Below are 26830 nucleotides of genomic sequence, written 5' to 3' on the forward strand. Positions count from 1 at the left end.
CTGTACAAGTCTGCAAGTCTTACGATGGCTGACCTGACCAGAGAAGCAGAGGGTTTTTGGCTCAAATTCACTCTGCAACCAAACATGACACACACACACACACACACACACATACACACACACACATACACACACACCATGACTGTCAATGCATGACCACGCCGGCAGCAAGAAAGCTTTGGATAGCTGTGCTTGTCCTCATTTTAGAGATGTCTTCTATGTGGTGTAACCTGTGTGTCTGCATTTAAGTATATATATTTGTGTATGTGTCTGTATTAGAGTGACTGTTTCCGGTGCAAGTGGTCAGTTGACTCAGCTCACATTAAAAACATATTCCCTCTCTTACTTCTAGTGGCATTTTGCAAAGCAGATTTTGTTTTTTTTGCGCTCATGTTTTGAGATGTCCACCTCTTAAATTTGTGCTGCCGCCTCAATACAGCAGAGATGAATGAGATTTAATTTGTGCTTCTCAAAATGAAATTTGAAACACGTGTCCAAAGAAGCAGTCCAAATAAACACCGTTGCACTGAGCTATGAACTAGAAATTTAACAAAAAAAAAATTAACTGAGATTGACTGCCTCATTAAGTGCACCGCATTCAACCACAGGCTCATCTTGCTGATTTTGGCAGCCTTTCTTATTCAAAACAGGCTCATCGTGGCAGGTTGAAGATTACAGCAGTGCCAAAGTCAAGATCCAGACAGTTGGCAAGATTTTTAGATGTCTCAGCTGTCAGATATTCTGGATGTTTGGTGGAGTATGGCTCTCTATGTCGACAGTACTGTAAAAATATATGTTTCTCATGCACGCGTATTTTTTTTTTGACAGCTCTGTCTGTGATGTGTGTGCGTGTGTTTTTGTCCACGCAGTTGTCAAGGAAGACCGTGTCCCAGTGAGGTAGTTTGTTTGTGCTGAGGGTATTTGTGTAGCATTCCTTGGATATGTGTTTGTCTGTGTGTGTGTGTGTGCGTGTGTGTGTGTTGCTGTGTGTTTGTTTCTGTCAGAGCCTTCCTGTCTGTGTGCCTGGCTCTCTCAGAGGGAGGGAACAGCGGTGGCAGATCATTACAGAGAGAGAGACCGTGGGCGTTTGGAGTTCAGCAGGGTTTGTTTACGGCTCGGGCCCCTCCTTAACGAGGAGTGCGGCATCTTGCTAATTATGCTGCTGTGGCTAATGAGCCTTTCTGCTGATAGTGGGGAGTGCAATAAAACACTCCTTTTGTTTGGGCTTTTTGCCTTTTTAATTGGGCTAAATAAAAGAGCCTTCCTCTCTTCTTCTCCTGCCATTCACATTCTAGGGTCAGGATGGCATTTGTGTGTGTTTTTCGGCACTTTTTCATGTGTGTGTTTGTATCCATGTGGGTCTGTTTTGCTATATGTGTGTGGTTGTGTTGTCGGTCTCCAATTTGAGAGTCTTCCCGTTGCTGTCTTTGATGGCCTTCATCCAAAGTGTCACTTTTATGAGAGACCATTCTCTTCCTCAGTGTGTACTTTTTATTCATTTAATTGTCATGAGAGCTTTTGATAAAGGGCTTTGACACCGTTTTATCCAGAAAGTATAAACTAAAGTAGGTTTTTGAACTGGGTTTGCACAAAGTACTTTATGTCAGGAGCTTCTGGCTGACCAGTTGGTGAATCGACCAACTCTGTAACTGCAATGGATAATTAAAGATTATAGTGACAGTCCTGTATAATGGTTGCTGGAGTTTCCAATAATTGAGCAGATGTGGCCGTGTGTCTCTGTGTGCTTCCTTGTGTCTACCTATCTGTGCAGGAGTCTGAGCATGCTTTTGTGCACGCATTTACTGTATGTGCTCCCTTTAAGTGCCATGATGCTTACTGGGCCAGGTGTTATCAGAGAGAGACACACACCGCTGGCATCAGAGCCAGCGTGGTTGACGAGAGGGAGAGAGCTCAATATTGCTACAGCACATTAAACACACTCTCGCATACACCTTGGCTGGAGCCACATACGGGACACCATAGGGGAGCGCATTTTATGGCTGCATCTGCTCTCTGCAGCCACTGAAGCACATATTAATGTGTGCAGTTGTTGGAGTTGGAGGAAGACATTAGCGCTTAGCATGTGTGGTTTTGTATGTTCTGGAACAAAGCTGAGGAGTTTTGGAGCCAAGCAGAAATGTAATAGCGCGCATGCATATGCCAGCCAAGGATACACAGTAAGCTGCATCACTCTGTCGCAGCTTTTACATATACATGAAATGTATATTATTTTCTGACCCTCTGCTGTATCATACGGAATAGGTTTGCCTATAGGTCTATTTTTGCTACCCCCTTCCAGCATGATGAGAATATTTATGGATGCATTTCCATAGCATTAACTTTTGGAGTGGACCCATATTATTAAAAACATTTATGTTGTATGAATTATTTGACCTTTTGTCAGTGATATCTCACCGCTAGAAATGGACAAAGTGACTTTGTGAAAACACTGCACAGGAGTCAAGGTGAATGTCACATGAGGTGAATGAAACAGCCCATAATAAGCAATACACATGCAGTCTGGGCTTAGGTTAATAAGCAATATTGATACGGGCCATGATTTGCCTATCACAAGGCACCAGAAGTGTCAAATCCTGCATTTATGTTTCATGTACATATATTATATAATAATGATATGATTATGAGCCTGACACTAGTTATTTATTGTCCACTAGGAGCATGAGATAAGGGCTGACTGGGACGGTATATAGTTCAGTGGGAAAGGTTAACGTCCGTTCATGTGTCTGTGTGATAGCGTAGCCTCGGCTGATAAGTCTCTGGAGGAGCACTGATGCTAAAGAAAGGAGGAAGACAACCAAGCCACCAATCTCAGTCTTCTTCATGTTTCTTCATGTCTTTGGCTTATTTGATATCTGGCCTCCATTCTTGCTTTTTGGGTGACTTTGTCCCCCTCCTCCTTTCATCTTTTGTGACCATAGTTATTCTTTTTTATTCTTTTTTATTCTTGTTTATTCTTGTTTTTCCTTTTTTCCCCACGGACTGGACTTCAGCACACAAACATACAAGCTGTTAGCCCTAGCACTGTGATGCTATCTGTCCAGTTTTGGTGTTGCCACTGATTGATTCATTTAATTAGAGTTAGATCGAGGGAAAATGGTAGAGGGGGGAAAGAGAGAGAGAGAGAGACGGTGAATAGAATAGCATAAAGTAGGATAGGGAGGGTACGGTCAGTCTGTTGGATAGGTCTGGAGATTGGCTCCATTAATCTTAGTAGAACCCCCCCACACACATGTCCCCTTTACGCACTCACTTTGTGACACACTAACATACAAGCATAGACACAATGCGCACGTGCAGCTTCGTCCAAGTGCAATGAAACAAACTCACCAAAACAAGAAACAGGCGACCGCACTTCTCTGCCCAGAAGACAGCGGTGTGGAGACACCTGCATGCCGCGCTCGCAGGGTGCGCTCACGAGAGAGTCCGTCCATGAGTGCGGATGAATTGTTTGTTTTCTGTTTGTTTACTTCATCAGCCGAGACCACACCAGAGCCGTAATTACACTACGCATTGGTCCTCTCTCTCCAGCCAAGTATCATTCAGCTTTGTCCCCTGTGTCTCCAAACAATAGCCGCTAACTACTGCTGTTGCATCTGCATATGTGTGTGCGTGTTTGTGCAGTCAGTGTCCCTGCATTTGTTATTCATTCGTTACGTGCATGTATTTGCTTGTTTTGGGGGTGTTTGTAGGCACACACAACTTGTTCTGGAGCCAGATGAAGACTGATTTCATTCACTCGCTGTCAGCTGCCAGAGCGCTCACTGTATTGCGGATATGTGCGGCTGCCAATGGCCTGCTAATGATGTTGACCTTTTAAATTTCATATTCACATGTAGCTTTGTCAGAGAGGAGGGTGGAAACAGGCGTACACACATACAGTATACACGTGTTACTTGCATACGCACGCACTCACACATCCTCCTCCAATAACTGTAATGACACTGACCTTTTTATTTATCGTGATGTGTGCAGGCAGTGTTTATTTGTGGGGGGGCTGATCGCTCCATGTTGATTGGCTCCCCGCTGCCCCCCCCCCCCACAAACACCCCATCACACACACACACACACACACACACATACATACAGTGGAGATTAGAGCGTGGGAAGGGCAGGGGGGCTTCTCTTTATTAAGGAGACTCTCAGCACCCTGCTCCCATCAACAGTACGCAGCAATCACAACACAATACACCTGTTAGCTGCATCAGCCGTGCCCTGTGATTGGGACACAAGTGGGAGTGGGAGGAAGGAGGAAAGAGGGTGGTTTGTGTGCGTACATGCACACACACACACACACACACACACACACACACACACACACACACACACACACACACACACACACACGCATGCACTGCTTACACCACAAAGATTACCAGAAACAAAACCAAAAGCTATTCCAAGGTTTATTAGCAAAAAGAGAATCTCAGCGAAACTGCACAACAGCCATTTTCATTCAGCCAAAATAGGCCCGTTCACAGTAAAATAAATAATCTAAATGCTTTTCCATTTAGTCCAAATAGTTCCTGCAGCCCTCTACTACATTATCTGTCATGAAATGGATTGTGCCTAAGCATCCAGTTGACAATTTTACAGCTGTTAAGAGTTATCAAGGAATGAGGCACCTCAATAAAAAAAAGTATCACTCTTACTCGCAGCAATTTTGGCTGCACTTGAAATGAGTCCCTCCAATCTCCTTTTCCTCCACTACCAAGAGGGTTGTAATCACTAAGACAACGTGATGGTTTCCAGAGGATTATTTGATTTTACGTTCTCGTCTCGGCCTTACTTGAACTCAGACGATGTAGCAGTATCTCAGTCCGGTCGGATTGGCTCTCGCGCTCTTAAAAAGGTCAAGAAGAAGCTGTAGGATGAAAGGATGAGTTTCCTGATTTTTCATTGCTCGTCCTTGAAGAAAGTCGCCAGTCCTCCAGCTCTTTAAATATGTTTTTTGATATTTGATTCTTAATTATTATTATAACCTTGATCTGTACATGGGGGTCAGCTGAGCAGACATGCTCTCAAAGGAACACTCTGCAGTTACACTGGCAGATGATGCGCACAAGAACACTTTAGAGGCTTTCGCCACCAGTGGGAAATGCTTTCATGTCGACTTTGAATTTTACTAAATGTTTGATTTTAAAGGTGCTGAAATTCAGACGCTGCTTAAGTCCCATCACATTTAGATCAAACTCCTCATTATTTGTGTTAACGTATACGACAGATCGTGCTGGCCTGCTCTTAGACAGTTAATTAGAAAATTATATGTTTGTGTAATTTATTATTTAATCCAGTTTGAGCCATTTCCCAGTAGATCTGCCCAGGTTCAAATCATTTTAAATATACACATATATTTACTTATTTGCATTTGAATAATAATAACACGCACTACAATATGTAATAGACTTTTTGATATGCTGTTTGCTCTGGTGATACAACGTAGAAGAAGTCCTACTAAATGGCATCAAATCAAAGTATTTTGAGTCGAGATCACCTCAAAGCCTTATTTCTGTTCCTCACCGCTCAAGGTGGAACAATCCCCACCACCCGCCTTCGCCTGGTTATCTCACACCAAACACAGATGCTCCTGAGGCTCGCGCCCAGCTGCCCTGGGCCTCCAACCTGCCTCCACCAAGGAAACGTTCCTTTCACACAAATGTGACACAGCTGTGCTTTGTTTACGCTGTTTATATATTTATATAATCATAATAGATATATATATTTTATACATAATATATGTGTGTGCGCTTGTCTCTGTGCGTGCCATGACAGAGAGAGCATTTAAATGAGTGAAGAAAACAGCCTCGCCAGCTACAGCCCAGGGTAGTACAGGTTCACACCACGCAGCGCTACCACTGACAGAGTCTCTGTGTGTAACGAGACATCATCTTTGCCTTTGGAGTGAGTGAGTTAGAGGGAGAGAAGTTGAAATGTCAGCTCTACCACAAACATGCCCTTTGGTTCGAGGGAAAGAAGGTTTTGGCTGTGGGCGCCTGATAAAAGTTACAGCTTGAATTTTTAGAAGCAAGTCAGTGCTCCAAATTTGCAAATGACAATCTTTGTATTGCTGTGAGCACACACATTGTGTATGTGTGTGTGTGTGTGTGTGTGTGTGTGTGTGTGTGTGTGTGTGTGTGTGTGTGTGTGTGTGTGTGTGTGCGTGCGCACCAACACTGTGGTGCCATATGAGCCTAATGGGGCACAGAGCACAGAACACATTAAACTACATTATCATTTCTCTTTCACTCTCTTATACAGACTTTCATTTGCTCATACAAACCAGTGATGGCCTAACCCAGATCTTGTTATAAATAATTCAGAATAGCTGGTAATAATAAGTGATAAATAATCATATAAAATGCGATGAACATCCCTCTCACACCCTCCAGAAGGCAATGATAGGATCCTGGATGTAATACCGGCGAGAGCATCACGCAGTGATGAGCAAAACTGACTTCTGAGCTTCGACGTGGAATCAAATGGCAAATCTGAACTCTAGGGTGATTCCTAGAATTAGCATGCGCAGAATCTCCGTATTTCACCCTGCGTTTGTGTTTCTTTGTGTGGGTGTGAATAGAGGGTATGTCATATCGAAGCCCATCTGTAATCAGCCAAGTGTGATATTGCTCCTCATCTCTCAATTAGAACGCTCACAAACACTGCACGAAGCTTTGCATCAGAAGTCATGGTGGCGGAGGTGAAAGAGAAGATGTGTTCTTTTGGTAACTCAATTTGGTCCACACACAGACATGTTAGCCAAAATCCACGTGTACATCTTTATTTGAGTCCCAGTGTTTGACTTCTTTCAGCCCAAAATGAATCATTTAATGACCGGCAGCTATAATGACGTCTAGGATTCAATTTGCATGTGTCAGATTTTACCCAAACACTGATGAAAACGATGGGCTTATGCAAATCCACATGCAGGTTCTTGTATATACTGCAGCCTGTCAGCAGGATGACTACTTGCACAAAATTAGAGGTGACAGCTCTTGATTGGTGGCTTTCAGGTCATATGGAAAGAACTGAGGTGCGGGAAGACGAATCTGCGTACAAATAAACAATGAAGGTTTAACCGTCATTTTAGTGTTGTCATGAAACCACAAATTTATTTTTCTGGAGGAACACATTTCAAGTCTTGAAAGCAGCAAATTCAGTCAATCAAAAGAGAAATAAGAAAGCGCAGTTTTGCAGATTAATTTCGATTTCAGATAACAGTCCTGAGCTTACTGAATGAAATCCCATGAGGATTAGGGCGGTCTGTTTTTTTTTTAATTTATTTAATTTATTTTTGCGACATAATACACACTCCAGCAGACAAAGGCATGCTGCCTAGTTGTCAGAGCTTAAGCAAACTTGAATACGAACCCACTCCCATGCACACACATACAAAGAAGCATGTGTTGCAGTTGAGCAGGCAAGAGCATGAGGGCCATCCGGTGTGTGTCAGGGGAGTCCACGAAGTGTGGCTCTACTCTGACGTTGATGAATGATCTGTCAAGACAATGTCCCACTCATGCCCGGCTCCCCCTGTACCCGGGAGAGGGACAGCCTGTGTGTGTGTATGTGGGAAAGGGGCCAGGCGGGGGGTTATCTTAGCATTTGTTCTTGTTTGTGTGGGTGTGCGCAGTTGTGTATACGCGCCGCTGAGTGTGTATCATTTTGGCAACCCTCTGTCACACACGTGAATGGCATGGCACAGGCATTACACGAGTCAGCGGTTTGGGGTCAGGGTGTGAGTGAAGTGGCAAAGAGCACGAGGTTAAACACTCTGACCCCCGCTCAACCTTGAGGGGCACCCCCGTTTTAATGGGGAAGTCCATGATCCGTTTCAGATTCAAACCTGAGGCCCTCGAGTCCCCCATCCACTCCAACAGCTCAGAAAACACATTACGGAGAGCTTTTGAAACAAACTGCCATTCAGACGCAGCGTTTATTTGGGTATCCTGAGTGGGCTCAAGTAAATAAAATGCACTTCCTCTTCGTACCTTTCTTTATACCTCAGGATGACACATCACATTTAGCCAACAGAGTACAGCGATGCGGATACGTTTAGCGATTACGTCCTCGTACTGTATTAATGCCATGTCCCTGTGTTTTGCTTTTAACTCACTCAACCAAAGGAAAAAAAGCTACTTTTAGCACCAGCTCATGATGGTTTCTGTCGTGATGACCGTGCATTAACAGCTTTTCCACTCTGAGTGCTAGCACTGCCTTGCTGCTGTCATTAAACCACCACGGCTGTGGCCTTCATTCCGCTCTTAACGACAGCAGTTTACCCCAGCAAATATCTGGGATCCATTTGCAACACGCAAGTCTAATTTTCCTTGATGACTATGCTTTTACGTAGTAATGATGTAAAAGAGAAGAGGCAGAGTGCAACCAAGCTCTGTTCCAGGGGTAATGCAATACTGCGAAGTAGAATTACGAGAGAAATGTGTGTTTTTCACATGATTGCATGGTATGTTGACCTTTTAAGCGTGAAACATTAGAAAGCGGAGAGTAAGACGGATATAGACAGAGAAGCCTCCACAGTGGATATTGTCTCCAATGTAACGGTCAAGTAAGATAGAGGAGACGTAGCAGAAAACACTCTCTCTCTCACTCTCTCTCAGCCCTCCCTTTCTCAATCTGTCCCTTGATTACTTTTTAATGATTTCTGCTGCCTGAGACAAATGGCTGTGTTAAATGAGCAGAATTAGACAAGGGAGCTGAGCGCAAGAGCATTTGTTAGAGCAGGAGTAATGGATCGGGCATCCATTGTTTACTCTTCTCCATTCACTGACTTGGCCCGCTGTTGAGCTCCGTGTCTTCAAAGTCGAGGCTGCAGGAGTGGAGGGCCGCTGTTAAGATTCTGACTACACATGAACTTTTTTGACAATAGCATATTGGTATTATCTCTACATTTCAAAATCTAGCTTTTCTTGCACTTTTATATAACATAGAATTGACACGATCACTTGTTTGGGTATTCCACATTTGCCCTCTTCTTATATGAGCCATTTACTTTGCAAATGCAGTACTTTCCAGATGTACCCTAGTAGTTTTTGCTGTTGCATTGTTATGTTGAATGAAGAAGTCAGTCATGCTGCAGTTTCCCTGATCTACCCACTGAATCCCTTGCAGCCACAGCTGTGCTGACCCGACAACATGACCCCCCATGAGTAGGCAAGAGAAAAAAAAATTAAGAATTGCCCTCAGGGGTCACTTATCATTTTCACTGTAGTCACAGCAACAGAAATCAGCAGCGTCGTCATTGCCAGTGCTAAACCAACAGCTAGCCCTCCTGCAGGCTCTGTGTATTTCTTCCTGCCCTGGCCGACTGACAGGGAGTCAGGCGTGGACAGTAAAGGGTGCTCCCTTGGCAGAGACAAGGCCTTGGTTAGCACTCCATGGGCATGGGCACTGCTATGGATCATTACGTCCCTCAGTGGAGTGGCTGCCGCTGGTGTGTGCGGGCGTGCGTGTCTGCCGATGTGTGCGTGCACGCTTGCCTGCTTGTGACAGAATGAGCGAGGGGGAAGCTGAAACACAGAAAGAGCTATTAATATTAATGTCATTCTATCACATCAGGGGTCCCTCCATTGTTTTCTAAGATCAATTACGGTCACTACCGCCCCCTACAGTCTTTTTGGCCACTTTTGGCAGCTCACCCCTGGCCTTAAGTGGTATGGACGTTTTTAAAAAAATGTCGTATAAACACTGAAATAACAGAGGTAATACTGATCGTTGTATCATGCAGATGTGGGACTTGGGACTTCAGGCATGTTATTGATATCACACCTGATATATATTACTCTTTCACTCTTAACTATTTGCTCTTGTAAACAAGATGTTGACTGTAGAGTAGATCATGTTGCTGCCTGTGTTTTCAGCCTGCTTCTGACAGGCTGCACTAAAAAGAAAGTACTAGCCTCTGGTTGCCAGTACCTTCTACCCCTGCAGTTGTTTGCACCGACCACAGATCATTTCCATTTTATTCATCTTTGACAAAGCTATTAATTTTTCCATTTCACACCTAAACAATGGAACTCCGTGTTAAGTTTACATAGGAGGAAGAGTGAGATGAATATGAAGAATCTATGAATGATGAATAGAAATCATGTGTTTAAGATTCGCTCTCTGTGTATCTTTGTGCAGGGTTACTCTGCTTCACACACTGCACTGCTTCCCCGGTCGTGGCGAGTTTCAGAGCGAATGCGGCAACGCTATCAACTGACTAATAGCAAGTTATCACTATTATTGGAGATGTAGGATAGATTGGTAAAGTGCTAGGAGCAGGCAAACGAGAACATACCCAGTTGTAATCTCATTTAACAGCTCTTGAATTGCTCAAAGGTGTGTGTTTTGAAAAGTTTGCTCGCTGTGTGTATGTGTGAGTGTGTCTGGGGATATGAAGCTGCTCTGCTGTTCCCGGGCCAGCTATTAGTCACGCAGGAGTGGCTAATCTGTAATGGCTGCTGTCACAGCCCTGCCGTGGCTCCTGGTGATGGGTGCTCTGTGACAAATGCACACGCACTCACTTTCAGCCTGAGAACACACACACACACACACACACACACACGCACACACACATGCACACACAGAGCACAGAAGTTCAAAACACACAAAAATATGTGCACTTGCGCTGATTCACTCACACACAAAGAGTCATCCATTCCACCAATACAGTGTTATGACTTCTGACAAGCTCTCCAGCACCAGTCATCAGTCCAGCCGCAGGTGACAGATAGACAAGTGAAGTTGGAGCCATCCTCTTGTATTGGCAGACTGGATCTGACTGGCTGCTTGCATAAAACCTAGTCCTCCGATATCTTCTTCTCTCGCTTCTTAAAGTTGAACATTCTGCATTTAAGTCAACCAAACCCTCACCTCTCTGCTCCTGTCTGTGCCTCCAGAGCACGGTGGTCGTGGAGAAGTCCATCCAGGATCTAATGAGCCTAATGCAAGACCTGAGTGCCTACTCCAACCAGTTCCTGGAGATGGTCTGCGACAAGCTCCAAGAGTACAAGGAAATCTGCAACACAGCCTACAGGTAAAGGAAGGCAGAGGCTCACTGAAGTCATCTTTTCCTTTTTTTCTTCTTGAGGATGACAGCCACAGTGTCTGGTGTGATTTATTTATAAAGCCAACAAATCAATTTAAAAATGCAGTTGTTGTGGTTTGATTGTTTTTTTTTTTTTGGCTCTTCACTGAGAAACCATTGTGGGAATAAATCTGTGTTGTGTAGGTCAGGTTGTAGTCTTGCAAAGCTTTTATGGAAAGTTCTCCTTAGAGAAACCTCCCCAAGACATTTGGTCAGTCGTCTCACAACAGCTGAAGTTCTCACAACAGGAATAGAGAGAAAATCAAGGGGAAATGTTAGTGTGCATTTTTAGAAAGGGCTCACAGCGTTGAATATGCCACATCTCAACCTGCAGAGGGGACCTTTGCTGCATGTCGTGCTCATTCTTTCTCCCCTGTTTCCTATCTGCTTCCTCACTATCACGAGAATATGGAATTTGCTTTTTAGACATGCACACAATCACACACACACACACACCTTGCTGCCATGAAAGGCCATCCATCTGTGCTCCCCTGGGTCCATGTAACACCTGGCCAGGTAAAGGAGGGAGGGGGCTAGAGAAAATGGAGGGATAAGAGAGGAAGTGATGAACGGTCCAGGGGACGCAGGAAAGGACTGACTGACTGCTGGGAGTCCATCTGGACTCTGTCACAGGTCAGCCTCAATCTCACCGGGGCCTCCGAGTGATAAAGACAAGCCCAGCGGAGGCTGCCAATGCCTATGTGTGTATTTGTGTTTGTATTGTGTGTGTGTGTTGTGTGCGCTCATGTGCTCCTGCGTGCATTTACACATGAGCAAGTCTGTGCGTGTGTGTCAATGTGAAACCCAAGAGGGCTTGTGTCTCCTGAACAAGGTATTAGTATGATATTAATTGCAGAGCCAAGCAGTTTCTCCAGCCCAGACACATGCATACAAAGCAAATACATGTTGGCAGTCTGCCCCAATTTCTCTTCACGCCACATTGCAGCTGCTCTAATATTATTTTATATTCCAGCGCAGATGCTCATGAGCCAAGTGTTCAATCACCTGACTATTCGCGCACTAGTCTGTCTGTGTGACTACTATTATTATGCAACTAGTTTTTAGCGACACTTGCTGTGTGACTGAACATATCTTAACCGCTGGATGGATTGTCCTGAAATTTGGTGCAGACATTCTCGCTCTGTGGACGGTTACTCCATGGAGTGATTACCTGGTTTTTCATCTAGCGCCACCAGCAGGTCAGAATTACAATTTTTCCATCACGTCAGTTCATGACCAGAATGATTTCCCTTCAGCCTTGGTTACATGTTACAAGTAATAGCGTAAATACAGTTAGATGAAGATGAACCTTGTCTCTTGTTGTTTATGTTATGTTCTATACCTTGCCTGGGTTTGTCCGTGTGTCCTCAGGGGTATCGTCCAGTGTGAGGAGAAGCTCACCATCAGTGCTTCCTGGTCCAAAGATGAGGACATCAGCCGTCTGCTCCAGTCGCTCCCTAACTGGGCAAATATGGCTCAACCCAGACAGACCCGACAGAAGAGGGAGGATGAAGAGGACTTTACTCGGTACACACAAATACACACAGAGTATATATGTACTGGTTCATATGAATGCACATAGAGCATATCCATGCGTGGGAACATTCAGAATACAGCCATAAAGGACTATACTCAAACAAGCAGGCCAACAAAATGCACTCGATCCTGCACACCTTACACACACGTACAAAAGTAGACACTGACTCACACTTGAGCAATCAGGCAAGTAATCCCTCCCTCCTGTCTTTGCTCCTTTATTCACATATTATTGAACCCTCTCTTGTTGACTAAGATGCACCCGTAAAATAAGTCATGATTGCTCTTTTAAACACCCTCTATCTAAAGGAAGTGCAGAAACGAGGGATGAACAAAATAAGAAAGTATAAGGAGAGCAGACGGAGGCGGGGGATCGGGGGGGGGTCAGTCTTATCGAAATTGCCTTTGAATGTGCGCACTCTTCAGGGAACACTGGAGCTCATCGGAGCGGAATAGTAAAGTAAATAAATAAATTGGTTATGTGGCCAGAGAAAGTCAATCTGTTGTGTGCGTGCTCGCTCCCTCTCCGCTCAAACTCCCTTTCTGAGACACACACACACACACACACACATACACGGTGAGAGCTCAGAGATAGCAAGAGGGAGACCATAAGGCTGTTTGATTTGAGAGCTGTAGATGTTTTCATCGCTATGAAAGGGGGATTAGCTTCTGCACGACTGGCAACCCCAGCGCTTTAATGAAGCCTCATTAATAAGCCACACACGCCTGTTTGTGAAGTGAGAGAATGTGTCTTTGTGTTTTCTTTCACGCATTTGTCGTTCAAAGGATTTCGAACTTTTGGGCATCCTGGTGACTCATGCCATGTGTTTGTGCCACTGTGGTGTTGAGCTTATCCGACTTCTCTCACCATCTCTCTTGCCAGTAACCAAAGTCAGCTTGGAAATATAGTGGAAAACACGTTTTGATCTCGATGTCTTTGTTTTTCCTCCGTGTAAATCGCTGCCTTCTGTTTGTCTTCCATCGCTAATGTTCGCCATCACCTGTTGTTTTTCTCTCCCACCGACTGTTTCGGTACTCCCTGCTTTTAAAGCGACTCTGACGACAAAATTCTCTTAACGCGACATCTTTGTATCTATCTGGTTATCTAGCATTTATCCCTTTGGCTGTTGTCTTGTTTGCATCAATCTAGTTTGGACATTTGTGCATCGCTGTAAAGGCCACAACCCTGAATCAGCCCCACATCATTGTGCGCATACAGATGGGGTTATTATGAAAATTTAACTCTCTTCAGAAAACCCAAAAAACCCACAAACTGTATAAACACACATCCATTCCGTTCAGCAATCTGTTATGTTTTAACTTAGGAAAATTGGCCTTTATTATAGCATTTATGTAAGCCACTCACTGCCTCTGCAGACCAGCCAGCAAACCAATAACTGGTCATTTCCTTCAGGTAACTTAATACTGTCGACTGATTATAGTGTTTTTCATAGTCATGCCTCTTAGTCCCCAAACATGCATTTGTCCTAGCACTTTTTTGATGGCAGTTATTTTTGATAAAAGCTGTTCGCTGGTTGAATGATGGTCAAATTATGTTTTACTTTGCCAGCAGAATATCATGCCTATCCTTCTAACCACACACACTCTTACATCCCTCATCATTCAGGGCGGCTTTTGCCAAGGAGTCGGAGGTGCTGACTGGTAATCTAGGAGACAAGCTGATCCCCCAGAATGAGATCCTGCGTGACGTCAGTGACCTGAAGGCTCTGGCCAACCTTCACGAGAGCATGGAGTGGCTCGCCGGTCGCCTCAAGACGTTCTTCGCCAGCCTGCCCCATGCCTCAAGTAAGAGAAGCAGCATTTGGGATGTGGAATTAGTCTTTTTTCAGCTATTTTTATAGCTGTCCCAAATAGCCACACGTGTAAATATGAAATGACAGAGCACATTTTCAGACAAACTCCACTGGAGGGCACACAAAACGACAAGAAGTGACAGACATAGTTGTGTGACAAATGAAAAACAGACCTTGAGCGCTTAGGTTGAATGAAGAACATCACCTCTTATCTCCTCGTCCTCTGCTTACGTTGGCAAAAAAAAGAGACTTTTAAGGTCTCATACGTCTTTGCATAGGTCAGCTCTCATATCTGTCTCATATCTGTGCATACAGGAAAGAAGCTGTAACATCACTAGATAATAAACACAGAGTGCTTGCAGACTGTATGCTGAGAACCCTGTTCCTGCTATCTGTTACTCTGTTGACGAAATTAAATTAAGCAAACTTTGGTGGGTGATATTTCTGACAAAAACATTGACATATGCAGTAGATTTTGCGCCTGCAACCCGGCACCAGGCATCTGTTGCCATTTATACTGCATGTGCAAAACTCAATATTGTCTTTGACACATGAATTCTGCTTTTCGGATGGTTGCATTACACCAGAAATTAGATTGTCCTTTCTGTCATCTCCTTTCCTCGGTTTCTTGTTTTTCCACTTTGGCACAGACAGAGAGGCTTTCATGGCTGCCAAAAATCTTACTGCTCGGGAAAATACCGAGTGTGTGTTTGTGTAATAAGTGTATGGTAGTTTAGTGAAGCTTCAACCCTGGAAGCACCTGAAGACAAGCCTCCATACATCCTCTACTGACTGGTATATTACAGTATAGTACAATATTACATCATGGACATTTTTCCAGGAGACGCTGCTGCTAGTCCCTCAGGGCTATAAGCAGTTATTGATCAGAATACACTCCAGATTAAAAACATTGTGTGGAAGGTTTATGGGGAGTCACAGTCAGGGGTGTATGAAGTTTTGTCATCTGTAGCTGCAGTGCTTTCGTAGCAATACTTCTTACCTGTGGCTCATTAAGTTCTTGTTTGAGTGTATTATCATACACTCATTACCGTCTCCACTGGAGTTGTCAAAGAGCACTTTACACACGCACTCATTATCCTTGGCTCTGCGAGGGTGTGTGCATAAATGCCTACCCTGATCAGGTCTGTTAAAAGCATTTCATACGTTCCCTGCCCAGTCGTCACTTTTGTGTCATTAATCACTGATCAAGATGAGGTGTCTGTGTTTCCATCCAACACATATACTTTAAGTAGGTCTTGTTAATCACTAATAATTACTGGGATGTTTTTATCCTCATTATCACTTTGAAAACATGTTTAATCTCTGTTTTAGATTCGAGCATGCAATATTCTTCAAGTCCATATCTTTTTATTATCATCACATGATAGCAATCAAGGAGTTATTACTCCTGTTAATGACATTTAGAGTAAGGTCAGGTTTGTTTTTCGCACACAGACTTGTAGTTGCTGTCACTTATTTTGTCATTTCAGCTTCCCGATTTTGTCAAAACTACATGTGCAGTAGAAAAGCTTCCCCCCAGATACTTGCAGCATAAACAGATGTCACACTTCGTTCTCCCAGTCCCATGCAAATCTGGGTGATGTCTTTCTAATATGCCCATTCAGTATTTAACACATTTTAAAATGTCATCAAGCTGAATTTCTAGAGTTGGATGAGTAAATATTTTCAGTCTTGACAAGATGATGCTCTTGAAGATTCAAATGGAAAACGTTGGAGTGCTGTTGTGTATTCATAAGCTTTATGCTGCACTGGATTCAGTTCCAGCGTGTTGACACCTGCAGTGATCACAGCATCGCAGCACGTAAAATATACATACAGTGCCGCAGCATGCAAGAGTTTGGGTAAAAGTTCTGTTATTGTGAACAGTCAAGTGAGTTAAAAAGAGACTGATGTCCAAAAGTCATAAAGTTAAGGATGAAACATCCTGTTCAACAGTTTAAACCAGATGAATGCATTTGAACACCTCAAGAGATCTGAGCACTTAGATAACTTTAACCAAGGTCTTTGACCTTAATGAGCTTGATTGTGCCGTGGTGTGTTTACATTCATCATTAGGAAAGGCCAGGTGATGCAAATTTCAAAGCTCTAATACTGGCAGCCATGAGCTCCTGTAAGCAGCTGCCTTGAAATAAAGCATAAAGCAGGCGATGACTGTAAGAAGATAGCAAAGTGTTTTCAGGCAGGTAGCTTTCCTCTGTTCATAGTGGAATTAAGAAATGGCAGTGAACAGGAACAGTGTAGGTCAAGATGGGATCTGGACGACCATGAAAACTCTGTTAGCAGTACCAAGCAATCCAGAGGATCTGGATTAAAATCTGTGCATAGACCTCAAAAGAGTAGTGCATGCAAGACGGCCCAAGTATCTCAGAACTTGAAGCATTTTGCAAGCAAAAATGGAAATCCCCCAAATAAGAACTGAAAGTCTCCCAGCTCTCAAACTTTTGCTTCTGTCCCTCCTCCTTGTTTGTTATCTTGAAAACTGTAAAAGATGAAAATAAAAAAGTAATCCTGCTCGAAATATTAAAGAAATATGTCATCTTTAACTTTGTGCTGTTTGGAAATCAAGTCAGCTCAGATACTCACAATAACACAAATATCGACTTTTTGACTGTATGTGTTTTCACCGTATATTTATACGCGTCTTTCATTCACCCCTGTAGTTATTGTGTTACAGTACTCTGGAGGAACTTAGCTGTGTTCGCTGCAGTATCTCAGTCCTCTGGCAGAGCTCTGGTAAATTATGCACCTTTCCTAGAGGGATAGAGAGGAAGCTTCAACCCTTATCAGCGATTGTCACAACTCTCTAGCTTCAGACCTCTGATTGCTCATTGAACTCGCACTATTTTGCTGTTCCATATCGCAACTTTTCTTTTAGACATTAAAAAAAAACTAAATGAGAGTTTTCAGATATTCTTATTTGGGCTTGACTTTGTCGCTATCTCTTTTTAAACTTCTCCCTCCTTCTCACTCTGACGCCAGCTTTCTTCGTTTATTCACAGATAAGAATTCAATAAAAGTACGGGAAGGGACGTGACATAATTATCATTAATTCTGGCGGGTGGCACTAATGGGAAGGATAGGGCAGTCACTTATCATGCTGGGACAGCCTCCGTATTGTTCATTATTTAGTGTTTGCCGAGCTGATGACGGACTACGTGTGTGTTGGTGTGGGTGTGTGTGCGCGCATGTGTGTGTACATAAGCATGCACTGTGTAAGATGGGACAAGGGTACGGCAGGGAAAAAGGACCCCACCTTATCTCATCCTCCACCCCCCCACCCCCCCGCCTCACGTCTATGCCTCCCCAAATTGGATTTTATATTACAGAAGCAGTCAGGTATGAACAACTCATTTTCCTCTCCCTCTTTTTTGCTTTTTTCTTTCTTTCATTCCTCTTTCTGACTTTCTTCCTTCGTTCCTTCTTTGCATTTCTGTCTTGGTATTTCTTTCTGTCTCCATTTCTTTCTTTTTTTTTGCCCTTCTTTCCTTCCTTCCTTCCTTCCTTCCTTCCGCCTCTTCCTCATCCTGGTACTGTGAACATTGTTCTCTCTTTTCTTCCAGTGTTAAGCCTTCTGGTAGATTCTGTCCATGGCTTGGTGAGCTCAGCAGTGGACGTTTGGTTTGCTCACCTTCCTGTGTGATTGAATCCTGCTGGATGTGGAGTGACACACGCTGCTGTGCTCTGAAGTATAAAAGATAACATGAAAATAGCGCACACATTTGACCCCTTCAACTTGCTGCTGAATCTTAATTCAATTTAGGTGCATGTGCAGTTTTGTGAGTCTCTGTTTGGATGCCTGTGTGTGCCCGATTGTTAACAGTGTCTGAGTGTGTGTGTGTGTGTGTGTGTATGCAGTCAGACAGACCACTGATGGTGATTGGCCGTGAAGGTGGCTGCAGAAAGGGTCTTATCACCCATCTGGTCGCAGTATTGGACTTCCAATCTTCTCTGACAATATTTACCCGACAGCACACACACACACATGCGCACACACACACACGCCCATGCACACAAACATGCGCCTGAGGGCCAGTACCAGCGTGACAGACCTTTTTTTTTAACTGCTGTGTGTGTCTGTATGAATTTTAGACATTTTTAATAATGTTTGTCAGTGCGTCAGCCTTCCTTGTTGGATATTTGTGCACAGAACATGGACCTGCAGGAGATCATGAATCTTTTCTTTTGCCGACTTTTTGCCGCCTGCCAATACTTCATGCACAAAAGTGTGTGTTCATGTCGGAGGCCTGACCATCATTAGGTGCTTAGAAACAGGCCTCTAGTCTACGCTGCGGGGTTTAGACAATAACTGTGTGCTGTCCTCGTGGGAATACGTTCCCCCTCTCGTCGGTGGTTGTTGTCTGCATGTGGAGGGCTGATGGCATACACTCTTCTAACCTTGACTGTGATGAGCATAGGGCTTTTCCCTTCAGCGATGATTCTTTTACTTGACTCCATTTAACAAAGCAAGTTGACTAAGAGCACATTCTTACTCCGTGCGCAGGCCTGAGGGACCAGTTGCGGTGGGAGATGATGGTGTTGTTTTTCTGTAGTCGAAATATTGTCTTTTCTTTCACCCGTGTGGGTTCCATATCTGTTTCTGTCAAAAAAGCGCAGCCTGTTTTGATTCTCTCTCATTATAAGATACCATTAAACAATCTGGGGTCCTCAGATATCGAAATCTTTCAATCTCATTCTCAGTTTAATCTCTCTCTTCCCCCCCTCACTCGCTCTCTCTCTCTCTCTCTCTCTCTCTGGACAGAAGTTCAGATCCCTGTGTGCATATGTTCATCCTCTACCAGAGGCAGCAAAATAATTAATAACTCCTCTCCTCTCTTACTCAGTCAGTCGTTTATGAATCATTCATCACTCCACCCCTGCAGGATACTGTCCTTTGCTTATCTTTCTCCATTTTCTCTTCATTCCTCTTTTCTGTTGAGGGGGTAAGGCATGTTGCACTTTTTAAACAAAACAGATCATGATTCCTATCAAATATTTAGCATTTGTATTTGTCAGAGCCACAGGAAATGTCAAGTCACATTGTTTTTTTTGTTTTTTTTTCTTAATGTATAGCTCATTCCCTCAGTGGCACACAGGTCAAAGAGTGCAGGCTGGCTTTGTGTAACATGAGCTGTCCATGAACGTATGCATCTGTGTGCTGTATGTGTGTAAGAATGTGAATTCCATCACTGATCTTCTCCCTTAATGTCTGCCACCCTCATCTTCTGCAGATGACAAGCAACAGACGTTTCTCTTAGATGGTTTTCGAAAATAATTGGATAAGCGTAGCACACACACACGCGTGCACACACACACACACACACCCACCCACAGGAGCATGCCTACACATGAGCGCATAAATAGATACACGACAAGCACATACATATCCTCAAATTTAATCAGCAGAAAGCGAAAAAAGAGCACAAGAAAGTTGTCAGTCAGGACCAATGAGTCGTCTCCTTTCACCCGTCTGTCCCTGACTCTAATGGTGTCCCCCATGCTGGGACGCCTCCCTCGCATCATCAAAGAAGCACAGGCTGGGGGGGGGGCAGCGGCGGTAGGAAACCGTGTGTGTCTGTGCGCATGTGTGTGTCTGTGCGCAAGTGTGTTTTCAGGCGTGCGTGTGTGTGTTTCACGGACACCCCCTGGAGAGACCTCCAGCAGTGTGTGCCACAGCGAGCCCTTTTTTTTTTCCTTTCTGCTGCCAAAGTGAGTGAGTGTAATGCACATGAGAGGAAACAGAAGCCTTCGAGTCACTTTCACACACACACACACACACACACACACACACACACACACACACACACACACACGCCTATGTACACATACACACATACTTGGAGGGAAAACGCTCCCACAGGCAGAGCAAGTGAAATGCTCGCACTCTCTCACAACACAACCACAAGCAAAGAGAAGGAAAAACACACACTGAGAGCAAAACGGTCTATATCAGACAAATATACAAGTACCTTTTTTCAGGTGCTTTAAGTAAAGACTTTATGGAAACGCAGCGACAGTTTTATATCCATATGAACAGTCAATGCACTGCTGGCTGCACCAAACACTTGTTGACGTTGGTCGTATGCCTTTAATGTGCTGTATGTAATAACGTCTTAGATCATTTAATGTCGTTTTCAGGTCTGTCAGCTGTACAGATAATATTCTTGTAACTGTAGCTTTTACTTTGAGTGGCAGTTTCAGTGCTACATTCTCTATCTATTAATAATCTGATAATGTGACCAGGGAGAATAAACAGCATCCGCTAAATACAATCAAATGGAGCCAATTAATGTCATTATGCTCCGCTCCCTTGAGAAATCATTGTGGATTTTTTCTGTTAAGACCAATCTTGTTTGTTGTTCCTGTGGCTCATTTAGCTGGATTAATATTGATATTGCCAACCTAGAGATCTAATCTTTGGCAGCCTGTTTTCTCCTGGTGGAGGAGGCCTAATGTAGATGTATGGATTTATACTCTGATGACTGTTAATTGACTTTTCCTAAAAAAAAAAACAAAAAAAACCCACATATACAACCAAACTCTTAGAGTCTGTGCAATGTTCAATGACTATGCTGATCTTGGTTTAATGTGAAATAGTCAGATTAACAGAAAGATAAAGGCTGATTATAAATGTTAGCCATCCTATCTCCTAATTATCTCTGAACTCACAGTGGTCGTTCTAACTGTGGTAACAATGAAACTGATTAGAAGAAGAAAGCAAGGCTGGTAATTAGTGGTTTACTCACAGCTTTGTGGAGTGAGAAGTGAGAATGGACAGAGTATTGTGATGCTGCAAAACCTGATTTTCTTTGTCTGTTTTTAACTATAATTGTCGCACAAATCAGTGATTTTTTTCAAGCAAAAAAAAACAAAACAGACAGTAGCAGACAGTAATCTTCAGCATTTATCCCAAATCTGGCTGTTTATTTGTTAGATTTAAGCCAGTCAAAGTCTTTTCATTGCAGGACTTGAAATGCCCTGTTACACTACAAACTGCCTGCAAATGACTCTGCACTGCAGTGTCCTCCCACACATACGCTATCAAGAGGTTTACTCAAGAAGACAGTTAATTAGCAAGTGAGTTCATATCTACAATACGTACATTTAGCTCCTCTGCACATGCACAGCTCCACACGTTACACGCACACCTTTAATAAGAAACACAATCTCCAGCCTTTATCTCTATATGTCAGACACACTGGCCAGAGGAGCAGATGTCACATCACACCTCTGAGTGTATTTGCTTTTTTGATTGGATGGCCATGGCACATACCTCACCGCTGTTTGCCTAAGCCAATGGTCTCTCCTCTTATCGAGGGTTAATTTAAAGTAACTGTAACAGTAGGGATAGGAGCATATATTCATCAGCACATACGAAATGTGCAAACACAAGCACACAGAAGCGTGTACAATGTAAAACAGCAAAGAATTGCTGAGATTTAATGAGTGTTATGATATCGAACAGTGTAGAAATATGTGTGCAGTAAGCTTAAGTTGGCCTTATTAATGTGAGGGAAAGTTGCTTCAGTTCTTTTTTTAATCCATCAGCAGGAGTAGCTAATAAATAACAGGTGTGAGAGCTAATTGCATCAGTTAAGAGAGATGCCATCACTGCTTGTTATGAAAGTTAAAAGCTGCATCAGATGGCAAAAACTTCTTTAAGAAGTCGATTGCCGTAGGATCTTTAGTGGATATGTGATATAAAACCTTCTCATGCTCCCATATTGTTATGAACTTGACCTCTTTGCGTCTGCCTGCAGTTTGACAGAGAGCTTTTTCGGATTTGTTTGACTGTTTTTCCAGCAAACTGTAGATGTATCCGTATTTTAAGACAACCGACCGCCTTGATGTCACTGGAAGGATTTTCTCAGTTCTGCCTCTGTCCTATTTTGGATGATCTCTACTCTTCTAGGATGTCGCAGTCAGCGTGAAAGCTGTGATAGATTCAAAACCTCAGGGTTAGCTGCAAAACACATTGACAAGCTGACTTATGATTAGGGAAGTATTTTTTCAACACAGTGCAGACTCTTGGGTTTTAGCACTTCAGAGTAAGAATGAGGGTGAGAAATAACGACTACAGCGCTGTTGGGCACATATATGCAGAGTGTGTTATATGTATGACCAAATGTACAAATAATGAAACCAACAACCTTGGAGCAACATACCTGCATCTCACATGTAGCAAAAAGTATTAGTCATAGAAATGGAAGATGAATGAGCGGCTGATTTCGGCCTTCGTTCAGACTTGCTGCCACTCTGTGTCCCTAGCTGTGTGCGTGCGTGATTGTGTGTGTGTGCATGCGTGCATGCATGTGTGACCTTCGGAAGGGCAGGAAGAGTAACTGGGGAGCTGGCTTTGACTGCGGCACATCGATCGTGGACCCCTGCATTCTCCTGCTCAACAGTCACTCTTCGTACACACACACACACACACACACACACACACACACACACACACACACACAAACACTCGCCTCATTGACCAAATAGACTTACATATGAGTGACGGGGCCAATTTCTCTCCCTTTCCTCCCCTTGCTAATTTATGGCCATTGATCTCCACCGGGCTGAATTTATATACACTCATCACGCCCTCATGCTCTCTCGCTCACTCTCTCTCTCTTTTTACACACACGCACGGGTCTTTTGTGTGTTTACAATGCAGCGTGCTGACACATGCTCCTGCTGCCTCAGCACAAGTGGCGAGAAGAGAGTACAAGAACATGCTGAAGGATTCAGGAAGAATGCATCTTTGGACTAATGGTTTCCTTTTGTGCTGTACTGTATGAGGTGGTGTCATTTTCACTGCCTGATTATGTCAACACGAACATGTGTATTAACTTGGAGTACAGTACAGTGTGTGTGGATGCAAGCGGGTCACAGTACTAATGATGGAGTAGCACATTTGTCGGGGGTCAGAGGTCAGGGTCAGCTATAAGAACAGCACCTCTTGAGTTGGTAAGATTTGCTCAAGCACTCTTCAGCACCATCCAGACATTGATACTTCGCTGTATTTCCTTTAGTTAAAGGATGGTCCTTGCACTCACTGCTGCTGCCACTGTTTGTAACAATTGTGATTGCTAACACTGCGTCTGCTCTGTCCGTCCAGGTGTGTCTGCGTGCTCAGCAGACAGCCAGGTGGTGAGTGGGAGCGAACGGAGCAGAGAGCAGATCCTCCAGACACTGAGCGACCTGTCCAGGGGCTTCCAGGACATTGCCGACCGCTGTCTCCTGGTATTGCACCTGGAGGTCAGGTATGGAGAAGAGAGAAAATCACCCACACTTGACTTGACTGCAGGATGAAAACACACACAGGGGCTTGATCTGGCATTGTTCGGTTTATCTTATTGTGTTACAATGGACCATTTTGAACACTCCTTAGTTAATTTTAATACTATAGAAGTTGAGGAATCTTGTTTTTATTGTTACCACGCTGTGGTTTTATGTATTCATGTGTTGTATGGAGAATAGTCACAAAGAAAGAAATTAATTGAATGTATTTATTTATTAGTCGTTCTTCAGGTGAACCATTTCCATTTTTAAGTCAAGGCGTTAAACTACACACACTTTATACCATTATTCTGTAAACATAGTGCTCAAAGCAGGTTGGGTGGAATTGACCTGCATGTAGCGTTTGTTTGTAGTTTGACATTGCACTGCTCATTATTTCAGGGTGATGATTTGTTTCCCTCAAGGAAAACAGTTTTTGAATTAAGTGTTTGAAGATTATCTAGTTACAGCCACATAATATGGTAGGAAAATTATATTTTTCTGACTGAACCCTGTAAAGACCCCCCTCCAGTGGAAATGTTTTTATCCTTGTTAACACGTCCATATGGTGTTGTTTTTGTATGCTACAAGAGTGGAATAAGCAGTCAACATCATGGCTGAGCATTTCCACTTTGGAACTGCAGTGGACCAATGAGAGAAGAGAAACATGGATTCAGACAGCCAGGGTTTCATACATGACATACCTAAACAATCAATCCTGTCAACTTGTGGAGTGGGGCTACAGTGAAAGGAAGGATATCAGAGGAGAAGTCAGGTGTAGCTCTGTATTTTGCAAGCTAAGTTTCACTATTTTCGAAATGATGGCAAGTTCGAGCCAACATGTCAGTCAGCCGGAAAGTAAATTTTCCTCGTGTTTTATCTGGTGACTGTGTCTGAACAAATCTGCAGTGTGCTAGATGACGTTAGCCGAAGTTAGCATGCCACTGTACATGCTGTCATATCAAATGCTGACAGGACATTTTATGTGACATAGGAGCGTTGGCGAGGAAAGTTCTGACAAGCGTAACTCAGAAAAGCTGGCCAGATAGTTAAACTGCTGATGTAGTTTGTGTGTTTAGCGGGTCGAAGCTGCAGGCGAGCGGCGGAGACGACATAGATCTCTGCATACAACATGAAGGCAAAGGTGTAGAGTTACATCTCAGCCAATGTACGACATGAATGAATGTAAATTTCATGAATAGCACTGAGTGTTTAGGGGTTTAATCAGTGCCTGGGGAGGAAGTTTAAGGTCAGTACACATCGTGTGACGTGCAACAGAACACCCACAGCCATCATTTTCACATTGGTGGCATCTTGACATTAGAAACGCACAGTATGATGTTAAATCATTTACAGCCCAGTTACCGTGATCATACCACACACACTTAGAGGACATGTCATTAAATCACACAGACAAAAAGTCACACTTCTGCTCTAAATGCAGGAGTTCAGGAATTTGTACCGTGTCTTGAGTATGTGTTTTGAATGTCAATATCCAAGTTAATTTACCACACCATATACTCCCCCCCCCCACACACACACACACACAACCACTAATAGTCCTCCATCATCCCCTCCCCTTTCTTTCATCCCTCCATGTACCACGATTTCCCTGCAGACTATTGTGTAGCTTATGCAATATTGTTTATGATTTCAGTAGAAAACCCTCCCTGAGGCTGATGTCTAGCTATATGCTACACTCCATTGACTCTCCCCATCTAGCGAATTTCCCCTGATAGTGGTACCAACTAAATGAAGCCATGAGGAAGAGAGCGGGAAGGGAGGGAGGAAGAGAGATGAGTGTGGAGGTTAAAGTGATGGTGGGGGTTAAGGAAGGGAGATACAGTAGCTAAGTGCAAGAAATGATTGAATAGAGAGATAAGGAAGTGAGATGGAGGCATTGAAAGTGTGGTGTAGTTGTGTTCTTCGCCTCAGGGGGAAGAGACATTCACCCGTATCATTTTCTACCTTTCTGCTCAGGGCGCTGTGATTATGGCATTATGAGAGTATTGACTCCTAAAGTCTAGACAGAAATGAGCCTTCTATGGACCAAAATGACCCTCAGACCAAGATGTAGGTGTTTAAATGGACAGAGAGAAGTAGCATCTTGTTAAAGGATAGGTTTAAATTCACTTCCTCTACCCACTACATTCCTAAAAATAACAATAAAGGTATATGTTATCATGGGCGTAAAGCAAACTGGAGGAAGGGTTGTTTTGCTTCTCAAGATTACAGTTATTTTCATTTTGAGCCTAAACACGGTATGCTGCTTAACAGTAATCCAACAGTAAAAGGAAAAAAATGTTATTTAAACATTCTGATATTTTCTGCAAAGTTAAATGAGCCTCGTTCATTGCAGTTTGTTAGGAGCCCATTTACAACAGAATAAATGCAGTTCTACCAGTCAAGAGAAGTGAACAGAAGAACCCCTGAGCAAGGTCCTTAACCCACAATCAGTCCACTGGAGCTGTTTACTCCATCTGTGTTTGTTCCACATCTCCATTCAACTTTAATATGCACTGTGAGAGTTTTATCGTATCTTAATTCCAATCTATTTTTTATTCTCTGTACTTTTTATCAAGTGTGATCGTTTCTATGCACGTATATATACATTTATAAAATAGTGTTACCTACCTCAGGTCAGCTCACTTTAACTTATGGGCTTTGTGTGATTTGTGAATTGCTGTTGCAACACTATAATTTCCCTAAGGGGATCAATTAAGTCCTCCATCCATCCATCCATCCATCCATCCATCCATCCATCCATCCATCCATGCATCCATCCATCCATCCATCCATCCATCCATCCATCCATCCATCCATGCATCCATCCATCCATCCATCCATCAGACAGCCAGCAGAGTGCTATGTGCTTCCGCATATTTACGCATTTCTTGTAAAAAGAGGCAGGATGAGTCATCACCATGTTTCTACTGTCTGCCAGGAATTGATAGACTCCATTAACAGTAGTCAGTTGTCATTATTGGCCCAGATACTGGTATGTAGATGATGTATAATGGAGCTGTATAAGTGGACATATTGTGAATACTCTAAACATCATAATTCCTTCTTCCAACATATCAGCAGT

General features: G+C 43.4%; 1 protein-coding gene across 1 annotated transcript in view; it reads left to right on the forward strand.

The window, feature by feature from the left end:
• The window catches only part of exoc4 (exocyst complex component 4), a 112045-nt gene that overhangs the window by 71022 nt on the left and 14193 nt on the right, over positions 1-26830 (forward strand). The window contains exons 14-17 of the mRNA XM_076722315.1: positions 10917-11053; positions 12476-12631; positions 14268-14446; positions 23582-23726. Of these exons, the coding sequence (XP_076578430.1) occupies positions 10917-11053; positions 12476-12631; positions 14268-14446; positions 23582-23726 (617 nt within the window). The remainder of the gene's footprint in view (positions 1-10916; positions 11054-12475; positions 12632-14267; positions 14447-23581; positions 23727-26830) is intronic.

Source organism: Chaetodon auriga, chromosome 22 (genome assembly GCF_051107435.1).
Source record: "Chaetodon auriga isolate fChaAug3 chromosome 22, fChaAug3.hap1, whole genome shotgun sequence".
NCBI classification, from domain to species: domain Eukaryota; kingdom Metazoa; phylum Chordata; class Actinopteri; order Chaetodontiformes; family Chaetodontidae; genus Chaetodon; species Chaetodon auriga.